The 11,501-nt window shown below is 35.2% G+C and overlaps 1 protein-coding gene across 1 annotated transcript; it reads left to right on the forward strand.

Annotated features, from left to right (window-relative positions):
* Positions 1-1,532: 1,532 nt before the first annotated feature.
* Positions 1,533-3,998, forward strand: LOC128213418 (acetylcholine receptor subunit alpha-like). The gene is made up of 2 exons (XM_052919095.1): positions 1,533-2,036; positions 3,075-3,998. Exons 1-2 carry the CDS (start codon positions 1,533-1,535, stop codon positions 3,996-3,998), a joined length of 1,428 nt encoding a protein of 475 aa, XP_052775055.1.
* Positions 3,999-11,501: the final 7,503 nt, after the last annotated feature.

Here is an 11,501-nt window from a genome sequence, read left to right on the forward strand (position 1 = left end):
AACAACTCGGTCATCTCCGGCAAACTTCGAGATAGACAATTCCTGTTGGATACTGGCCGAGGTGTTCCGATTGATCCGAGGAATGTCCCAGGCGTCCAATCAAACGTCCGGATTTTACCTCAGAATTTTTCATTCAGGGGAGGTTATGAATACAATGAGCAATGAGGATGACTTATTATTGACTCTTGATCTGTATACAGATTAACGTCAAACCTTATAAATATTTAGTGTCGTACTCACGTACATGATTTTGAGCAATAAAACTAAATGGACATACTAAATGGTCAATCATACATAATTCAATCATCAAATCCCAATGCCGTTTGATCTCTTATCACCACGACCACAGCAACACAAATCAGCGTTCAATCCATTTCTAATGAGAATGGAAATGAGTGGATGCAATATTGTTTTAACTCTGTCATGTGTACCTATTTATAATACAGTACCTCATTCAATCCGCCATTTTCGAATATTTATCTGCTGTTTATTAAATATGGAATTGTCCACTGAGGAAGCCACCCGTCAACAACATTTTAATGTCCGCGGATTAACTTAAGGTACTCGGTGTACAAATAAGCTTGCAATTTCAATGTATAAACAAGACAAAAGTTGATGCATAGCATCAAGTCGGCGCAGAAAAAATTAGAAGAAAAACATAAGCTTGCGATTCAAATAAGCTTGCAATTCCAATGAACAAACACGCTTGCAATTTCATTGTACAAATAAGCTTGCAATTCCAATTTACAGACAAGCTTGCAATTACATATACAAATAAGCTTGCAATTTCAATGTATAAACAAGACAAAAGTTGATGCATAGCATCAAGTCGGCGCAGAAAAATTAGAAGAAAAACATAAGCTTGCGATTCAAATAAGCTTGCAATTCCAATGAACAAACACGCTTGCAATTTCATTGTACAAATAAGCTTGCAATTCCAATTTACAAACAAGCTTGCAATTACATATACAAATAAGCTTGCAATTCCAATGTACAAACAACTTGCCATTTCAATATACAAATAAGCTTCAATTTTCATCGGTCTTTTGTCGTACTTTCAAATCTTTGTGGGCCTTCAATGTTTCCGATGTGCAATTGTGTATGTTTTATTATATGAGCGGGTTTCGCTTGCTGAATACTGATATGTAAAATAAATGATTGACTACATCAACACAAAAACATAACAGATACAGTTAGCGCAGTTTGTATTTTAATTTCTACTGAAATCAGACTTGCCCCTTCTTGCAAATTTTCAGCGTCAAGAAAGCTGGGTTTTCGTAAAAAAATGTGTGTCATTTTTTTCATATTCTTTCTCTACACAACAAAGCCTTCCATATGATGCCTAAATAATACGGGGTCACCAGGCATAAACAAATCACACCATTGTACACTGAATACCTTAAATGTTGGCGGACTCACGTACGTATATGTATAACCTGGCATTGAAATTTACCAGAGATTGAATTCATTTTAGAATGGATACATCGAAGATGAAGTGGTCTTTAGTGCGAGAATTATATATCTTGTGGGCAATGTTTACGTGCTCCAGGAGCCTCGTGTCGGCAGGGGAGGAGGAGTATTATCATGATGTTCCTGGTGAAACTATCAACAACCTGCCCGTTGTAACTACATCTGAGAGTGATGTTATCCTTAATGTTTCCCAGGTAGTGGAACGCATTTTCGACGTTGTTGAAAACATTGATACGGTCGTTCTGCCGGTTATAGATCTTGCGAAGTCGATTGACATTGACATCGATTTTACTCTCCTTGGGTTGACAAACTTTGACGAAATCTCCGGCGAAATTGACCTCGTGGCGGCAATGCAAGTAAGATGGACGGCAGCCAACTTGCCAGAATGGGATAAAGACGAACTTGGAGGGAAAACAACGTTTTCATTGGATTCCAGCACTATCTGGACCCCACAGTTTTTACTCTTGAATCCAGCGACCACTGTGAAGGATTTGGCAGCAACTTCGAACAGGCTCAGAATAAACAATAACCAGACCGTCTACTGGAATATTATGGCGGGAATAGAGGTATATTGACATAAAAGGCCTAGATTTATCCTTCTAAAAAAAATTCCCGAGAAAAATGACGTTAAAGACGAATTTTAAATAAATAACGTAAAACAAGAGAACGAAAAATATATGTGCGTGAACGTATTCACAAAACGCACTTGAGGTTTAAATTTCTTAGCGGTAAACGAAGAATTGGTGAAACTATCGGTTATTGTAGCTGGAACGCAAAAATATGAGAGACGTCTCAAAATTGACGTCAGTGGTATATTTTGAGGAGTCATAGTTTCAAAACTGTTTCGAATATTGACAATGTAAAAACAGTCCCTAATTGGGCATATGCTCTTCTATTCGTATACCAATTTTCAGACAGTTACTCGAAAAAAATGCATAGTCGCGTTGCACCTTAATGGCCCTGAGTCAATAAACAAATACACAGGAAATTGGCCCCTTCTGTGACACCAGTGCAATTAGCAGGAGATGCACAGCAGGGGATTGTCATAGCAAACATTCCTTAAACTAGGCCTTTAAGGGACATTTGTTCTCAGATACTAGGACAAACTACTCAGTTTCAATTCAGTCCATATAAATTATATGACTGGCGCGTAGCTGCCTATACACGAGTACGCGGCTGAATCCACAGGTTCTGACAAGAAAAATCAGCCAAAGTTGCAGTATACGTACTTGACTACATGATCCTAAAACTGTCCATTTTCCAGTATTAAATAAAGCACCCCAGAATGCCAAGAATGCACCAGATTGCACCATGGTTTTCAAAAATTTCCGAGGGGGCATGCCCCCGAACCCCTCTGGCACAATTATGAATCCACATAATTAGAGGGCTAGCTACGCTCCTGTATGATTGTGGAATCAATCATATGACATCTTATCGTAGATTTCAACTATGGCCTTAACAGGCATTTAATACATTTAAACTCAAGGACGTTTACGTTCACCTGTAATCATGTCATTTCAAATCGTCTTTCCATGCAGAGCTCTCTTTTAGTCTTATATTCATATTCATTGTATTCATATTTTGGTTCGAATATCGTATTCCAGGCGGCCTGTGTGGTTGATGTGGCCGACTTTCCGTTCGACAAACAAACATGTGACGTCAATATAGCGGTGTGGGGCTACGACACAACGGAAGTGACCTTACACCCAATTATTCGTAACAGCGCTCGAGACATTAGCTACATTGAGAGCAGTACATGGTCTTTGAGAAAAATCTCTATAGACGGAAAAAACACCGCCGTAAACACGCCGTACTTTCAAGTAACGTTGCTTATTGAACGTCATTACGAGTACTTTCTCGTAAACGTTATCCTGCCGCCTACCTTGCTAAGTGTACTCGATCCATGCGTGTTTCTCCTTCCGGCGTCCTCGGGAGAACGTATGTCATTTGCGGTAACGTGTTTCTTGGCGTTCAGCGTCTTTATGACGTTGCTGGGTGACAACTTACCCAAGAGTTCCGTCCCCGTTGCGCACATGGCGTACTTCATGATGTACATGCTGATTCACAGCTGTGCAGTTACTTTCTGCACAATTATTACGCTTCGTGTGTATAACAAAGTAGACACGGCTGAACAAATCCCAGATTGGGTGAAATTCGTTGTTCGTTTGCTCCGCCTTCGATTTTGCAGGTACAGGAAACCGACCCTGAAGTCCAATGAGGTGGAGCCGAAGTTCGACGAATATCGTTCAGAAACACCCGTTAACCACTGCATGATAAGTAAGAAAGATTCTCTTGAACTAATTGACACATCGAAACCACCATACTGCGTCATCTATGAAAAGGATTCAAGCGTGTTTAAGGACGATAAGGCGGCAAAAAGCAACTTTTGGCCCGAGGCCTCCCCGAACGAACCGACGATCACGTGGTACACGGTCGGACGGACGCTCGATGCGTTCTTCTTCGTGGTATTTCTGGGGTGGATGGTTTTCACAATCATATCACTGCTTATTTCGCTTCAACTGGTGTGAAATATATGATATATATGATAGCATGGAGAGTTAAATTAGACAATTAAAATATGTAATTATTAATGAGTAAGTTTTATTTGCATTACACATTTTAAAGCATCATACATGTTAACTGTTCTCATTAAAAAGGCATTATATTCACAGATATTAAGTTTTCTTACATGTCTTCATTGTAAGATGTAACTGATTGCATAAACTTTTGCATATTTGGGCTCCTTATAAATATAATATGATGTAATATATTTACCTCGGAATAAAGATATTACATTTCAAACAAAATGGTATTCGTCTTCTAAGACTTACATCATAAGATCCGAGTATACTTAACAAGTTTTGTATCAATGAACACCAACTTGTATTATTTGTGTATCTTTCACAAGCATACAACAATGTAAGGTATATTTTCTTAATGAATTTATTATCATCTGTACGTATATATAGCAACTTAACCTAATATGTTGTAATATTATATAATCTTAATGTCTGATAATTGACACGTCCAAGTTCGCCATAAATAAACGCATTCTGTGTACTCCCTTTAATATCTAACTATATTTTACAAAATTGCATAATTATGCAATCGCTCTACAGTATGGCTTTTTCTTTACCTAAAATTTGTAAAATTGTTGTTGTTTTTTATCTTACGAAAAATGCCTTAATGTATGGCTAATTCTTTACCTCAAAATTAAAAAAAAAATGTTGTTTTTTTTATCTTACGGATAATGCCTTACGTGGTAAATATACTTTAAATATCGTATTATTTTTTGGAACTCATCAAGCATTATTATTTGATACGACGTTTCTTTGTTTGTTGTTCTTTATAATCTGAATACGCATTGATACATTGAAGTATTGTATTAAATTGTGGTTTGTTATTTATTTCTAAAATTTACCTTAAAATGTTACTGAACGGCAGTAGCCTAACGTCAAAGGTTGATCACGTGACACAGTTTATAATATATTGACGTTACGTTGCGGATGGCGGTGTCAGTTGTCTAGTGGTAGCACACTTGACTGTTAATCCAGGGGTTGCAGTTTCGATTCCCAGCCACACCACTAAAATATTAATCGTCTTCCAGGAGGGACTTTAAATGGGGGTGCCGTGTGACAGTGCTATTCACTGGTGCACTTTATAGAACAAGTGTAGCTCTTACCAGGGTTACACTCTGTCTGTGCACTTTGCACGAACGAAACTCATATTTCACAGTGGCTTGATGACAAAGGCTCATTAAAGTCACAATAAAAAATTCAACTAGCCAAAGTTTTATTTTATACATACTTGAACATGTATATCATCAATATAATACATTGCCATAAACATAAAATGAGATTTGAAAAAAAAATACCCTATACTGTTTCATATTACAGTATAGGGTATTTTTTTCAAATCTCATTTTATGTTTATGGCAATGTATTATATTGATGATATACATGTTCAAGTATGTATAAAATATAATTTTGGCGAGTTGAATTTTTTTATTGTGACTTTAGTGAGCCTTTGTCATCAAGCCACTGTGTCATATTTAACAATCTTATCGGAGCACTCACCGAATGGACAAGGCCCGAGTGCGTGTATAAATAAGCTTACACACCACCAGCACAAAGAGCGGTATATATAAATAGAGTTAGTGGTTGATTGATCGATTTATTTATTGGCTGGCTGGTTGGTTGATTGATTGATTGAATATTTGATTGATTGATTGATGATTGATAGATTTTGATTGATTGATTGATTGATTGATTGATTGATTGATTGATTGATTGATTGATTGATTGATTGATTGATTGATTGATTGATTGATCAAACGAGCGAGCAAGCAACCGAGCGAATTTATGATTCTTATTTTTTTCTAGGAAGGAAATTGAAACAAACAGATTTTAAACAGATAAAGGAATGGATCGAGCCGATGCCTTTTTCCTTTTTTTGGAGTAATGCTGTTTGTTATAATGTTTAAGAGATTACCCTTTAGCATTAAACGGGGGAGAGACAAATATACATCAGACTTTTTCTCGCCACAAACACTTCTGCCTTATATGACCACTAGCCACTAGCAGATTTGGAGATTGCGCACCAGGCGTGCGCCCCCTCTAGATCCATCCAAGTTTAATTTGTTATGTCAATATGGAATCACAAGTAATAAAATACCACTGGCACCGGATTTTCAAACTTTTAAAAAATAAAAAAAAAAATATAATTCCTTACTAAAAATTATAATACCGAATATGTAAAAAATATTGAAAAATATTTTTTTTCCAAATATGCACTTTGTACTGTATAATATTTTTTTTAAATGTTTGAGTTTGAAAATCCGGTGTAAGTGTAAAATACACTAAAAATGCACCATTTCTGACTACAGATTGATGGAGGAACCTTAAACCCCCATGCATATAGTTTATGTCATACACTTTCGGTTCTGGGGTAGGGGCGTATGTCAAAAGGTTGCGCCTCTAAGTTACGACCCCTCTAACGTCAATTGCTCGATCCGCCCCTGGTGACATTCACCTAGTCCTTTGAATAGATAAAACCTGACGCAAGGGATAATGACGCCATTGTTTATTTCAATATTGCGCTTTGATTGTATTAGCAAAATGTCATTTTACTAATTATATGCGACAATACAAATACATATATGTACCAGCTTTTTGTTTATACAAACGTATGTTGTCGGTTACAATTGTTTCAGATCAAATACTCGACTGGAAAAAGTTACTGCTAAGATTTAGTCATTTTTATGTAAATATAAGTATTGATGACATTTCGTCTTGCGTTTATCCTGAATGAATGCATGGGGACAAGCGAGCAAATTACCAAGAAGCGCTTGAATCTTCATGGAACTTGCTCGCATGCCTTACTTTGTCCATACAATATAAACGCAAGAAAAGGCATACATCCTTGTGAATTCTTTAATAGAATATGTCGATTAAAACCTTGGGTCAGGACTTCAAAGAAAAATCATTTTACATAATTGTTTTGAGCAATTTCTCAAGTTTTTGTTTTTCTTAAGAATCAGTTTTCTGTAAAATATTGAAAACATATTTTATTCAAAACATGAGAAAATGCGTTTTTAAACTGAGTGAAAACATGATTAAAGATATATACAACTCACTTATAGTATGTAACTAGAGATTGCTTTTTTGAAAAAGCGCTTGTCTCCCCTATTGTGTGGTCGTAGCTGAGAAAAAATAAATGATGGACATGAAATTTGTAATTTTGGACTGGAGATAAACCAACAGCGAAGTTTGCTTTATTCACCCGTATTAAATAGCGAAGAGGAAAACGTGTTGTTGGTTAATCTTGGAAAATGTACACACAGTTTGCATTGAATGAAGTCCAGGGCGCAAGCATTATTCAATTATTGATCGGAAACATTTTTCAGCTCAAGGTCATCGTGACCATGACCTTTGACCTACTGATCACATCATCAATAGGGATCATCTACATGACCAACTTGCATACCAAGTATTAAGTTCTTGGGTGCAAGTGTTCTTTAGTTACTGAGCAGTAACCGTTTCTTCACATCAAGGTCACTGCAACCCTGACCTTTGACCTACTGATCTCAAAATGAATGGGGTCGTCTTCTAGTCATGACTAACTAGCATACAAAGTATGAAGTTCCTGGGTGCAAGCGTTCCTTAGTTATTGAGCGGAAACCGTTTTATCACCTCAAGGTCACGGTGACATTGACCTTTGACCTACTGATCTCAAAATTAATAGGAGTCATCTACTAGTCATGACCAACTAGCATACCAAGTATGAAGTTCCTGGGTACAAGCGTTCTTTAGTTATTGAGCAGAAACCATTTTTAAGCTTAAAGTCACCGCCAACATATCGGTTTTTACCTGAAGGTAACCTTGACCTTTGACCTTTTGATCTCAAAATCAATAGGGGTCATCTTTTAGTCATGAACAACTAGTATACCAAGTATGAAGTTCCTGGATATAAAGGATCTTTAGTTATTGAGCGGAAACCGTTTCTTCACCTCAAGGTCACGGCGACCTTGACCTTTGACCTAGTGATCTCAAAATGAATAGGGGTCATCTTCTAGTCATGACCAACTAGCATACCAAGTATATAAGTTCCTTGGTCTAAGTGTTCTATAGAAATTGAGCAGAAATGAAGTGTGACAGACTGACTGACGGACAGGGCAAAAAGAATATGTCTCCCCATAAATGGGGGAGACATAATAAATTGGGATTGAAATATGACCTATATTACGTATTTTTGTGATATTTGGGCCTGAGTGAGACCCTGTAGTTTCCATGTAATTATGTCAATTTTAAATGTCATGGTCACTATGATACCTTGTATGATTAGAAAACAAGTAAAAGAGTGAAGGTAACATCATATTTATGATGATAAAATATTATTTATTTTTTTCAAACAAAACGCCATCACTGCCGATGCAAAAACAACAACTTATAACAACAACCAATAAGTTATTTGATCATATTTCTGATAATAAAGAACAACAAGTAATTATTAAAATCATAGTTTTTATTCATTCAAAAAGTGTTTGCCAAAACGAAGCCCACAACAAAAAAAGGTAAACTGTAGCAATATAATTCATCCACATAACAAGAAATGCTCTACAGCTATTGCTATTGCTATAAGAGCTATTACTAAATGCTTCACAGCTATTGACACAACTAGAAATGCTTCACAGCTATTGGCATAACTAGAAATGCTTCACAGCTATTGAAATTACAAGAAATGCTTCACAGCTATTGACAACACTAGAAATGCTCCACAGCTATTGAAATTACAAGAAATGCTTCACAGCTATTGACAACACTAGAAATGCTTCACAGCTATTGAAATTACAAGAAATGCTTCACAGCTATTGACAACACTAGAAATGCTCCACAGCTATTGAAATTACAAGAAATGCTTCACAGCTATTGAAATTACAAGAAATGCTTCACAGCTATTGAAATTACAAGAAATGCTTCACAGCTATTGAACTTACAAGAAATGCTTCACAGCTATTGAAATTACAAGAAATGCTTCACAGCTATTGACAACACTAGAAATGCTCCACAGCTATTGAAATTACAAGAAATGCTTCACAGCTATTGACAACACTAGAAATGCTTCACAGCTATTGAAATTACAAGAAATGCTTCACAGCTAATGAACTTACAAGAAATGCTTCACAGCTATTGAACTTACAAGAAATGCTTCACAGCTATTGACATAATAAGAAATGTTTCACAGCTATTGACAGAACAGAAATGCTTAACAGCTATTGACATAACCACAAATGCTTCACAGCTATTGACATAACTAGAAATGCTTAACAGCTATTGACATAACTAGAAATACTTCATAGCTATTGACATAACAAGAAATGCTTAACAGCTATTGAAATTACAAGAAATGCTTCACAGCTATTGAAATTACAAGAAATGCTTCACAGCTATTGAACTTACAAGAAATGCTTCACAGCTATTGAACTTACAAGAAATGCTTCACAGCTATTAACATAATAAGAAATGCTTAACAGCTATTGACATAACCACAAATGCTTCACAGCTATTGACATAACTAAAAATACTTCACAGCTATTGAAATTACAAGAAATGCTTCACAGCTATTGAAATTACAAGAAATGCTTCACAGCTATTGAAATTACAAGAAATGCTTCACAGCTATTGAACTTACAAGAAATGCTTCACAGCTATTAACATAATAAGAAATGTTTCACAGCTATTGACAGAACAGAAATGCTTAACAGCTATTGACATAACAAGAAATGCTTAACAGCTATCGACATAACTAGAAATGCTTAACAGCTATTGACATAACTAGAAATACTTCATAGCTATTGACATAACAAGAAATGCTTAACAGCTATTGACATAACAAGAAATGCTTAACAGCTATCGACATAACTAGAAATGCTTAACAGCTATTGACATAACCACAAATGCTTAACAGCTATTGACATAACTAGAAATGCTTTACAGCATTTGACATAACAAGAAATGCTTCACAGCTCTTGACATAACTAGAAATGCTTCACAGCATTTGACATAACAAGAAATGCTTAACAGCTATCGACATATTTGTCACTGACAGTATATATTTTTATTCATAAAATTGTTCAAAATCTACCCTGTAATAGCAAGATAAAACATACTGTGTTAGAAATCAAATTTTTTTTTTAACATTTCTATCATTTAATTCATATATTTATACTTGTATATTCAGATTCACCAAGAATATTAATGAATATCTGCCACCATTCATGAAGAAATAGACATAAAAAAATATAATTCCATATTTTATTACTAATTGGCTAATATCCCTAGGTTCTACATGTATATATGATAGCATCATTGAATCCTGTATGCATTTTAAGAATAAAATTGGCACGTGGGATAATATATCACACAATTTAAGCATGCTAAGCATAAGAAAATGCATGAATATCAATGCATTCAAACAAATAAAAACTCTGAGCAATAATAAATTGTCCTGTGAGCTAAAAAAATAAAATAAACTCCTCTATAAATTACCAAACAGTGTTATGTACTGGTTGTTTATTAGCATAACTACTAGTATTTACAATAAATGCACACTGTGGTAAATTACATTGATTAATAGTAAACAAAAAGAAGCCATTTATTAAAGGGACTAGACACCAGATGATACAATTGCAAGAAAAATAGAAAACTGTAAAAAACTTAAATAAAATTGATATCTTTGTGTACAACGCATTGAATCTTAATTACTGATGTATCACATTGCTTATTACACATGCATCTTTTGCAATTTTTGCACATTTTTTTTAATTCGAAACTTACCGGGGTTGTCTACCACATAAATTCTAGTTAGTTTAAAAGTAGCATCAGTATATTTATATGTACTCATAAACAGGTATTATCTAAACTGTGAAACAATTACGCGCTATTTTTGAATGGGGAAACTCAAAGATAGCAACATGATTGTTGTGTTTACTCTTTTAATCATGTAAAACTATGTTTATATGCCTCCTTCTGGCTCACATTGAAAATTCTACTATTGTTTTGAGGAAATACATCATTTGCCGATTTTTTTACCATCTGGTGTATAGTCACTTTAAAAATTTCAATAAAAAGGTCCACTTGCAAAGCTACCCATTCACAGAAAGGGACAATATCAAACAGCCCTGTCTGACACAACCAGTCGATTGTGTACTTAAAATATTATATTTTATTTCCAGAAAACTAATCAAAAGATATTAACATTCTGTACATACCCTCAACATAAAGGCAACCTCTTAGGGCTGGTTGTTCCATTTAAACATACACAGACTCAAAAGCAGTGCCCATAGAAAGAAAAAAAAGGAATAGGAATAAACCTGTGATGAAACTAAGCCCTGAAAAACACTTTCAACTTGTAGATAAAAACATTTAATCATATTTTTCAAAATAGTAGGAGTTATAAGTTTTAACAAGAAGTTGGGAAAATGGTGTTTTCAAATGGTAGGAAAAAGTAAGAACACTGGAGAGAATGTATAC

This window comes from Mya arenaria, chromosome 2, assembly GCF_026914265.1.
Source record: "Mya arenaria isolate MELC-2E11 chromosome 2, ASM2691426v1".
Lineage (NCBI taxonomy): Eukaryota > Metazoa > Mollusca > Bivalvia > Myida > Myidae > Mya > Mya arenaria.

Bases quoted from the DNA above. Each gene is read 5' to 3' on its own strand.
- LOC128213418 (XM_052919095.1), top strand. From the start codon at position 1,533: ATGTTTACGTGCTCCAGGAGCCTCGTGTCGGCAGGGGAGGAGGAGTAT. The intron at 2,037-3,074 runs GTATATTGACAT...ATCGTATTCCAG, and splicing joins ATATTATGGCGGGAATAGAG to GCGGCCTGTGTGGTTGATGT.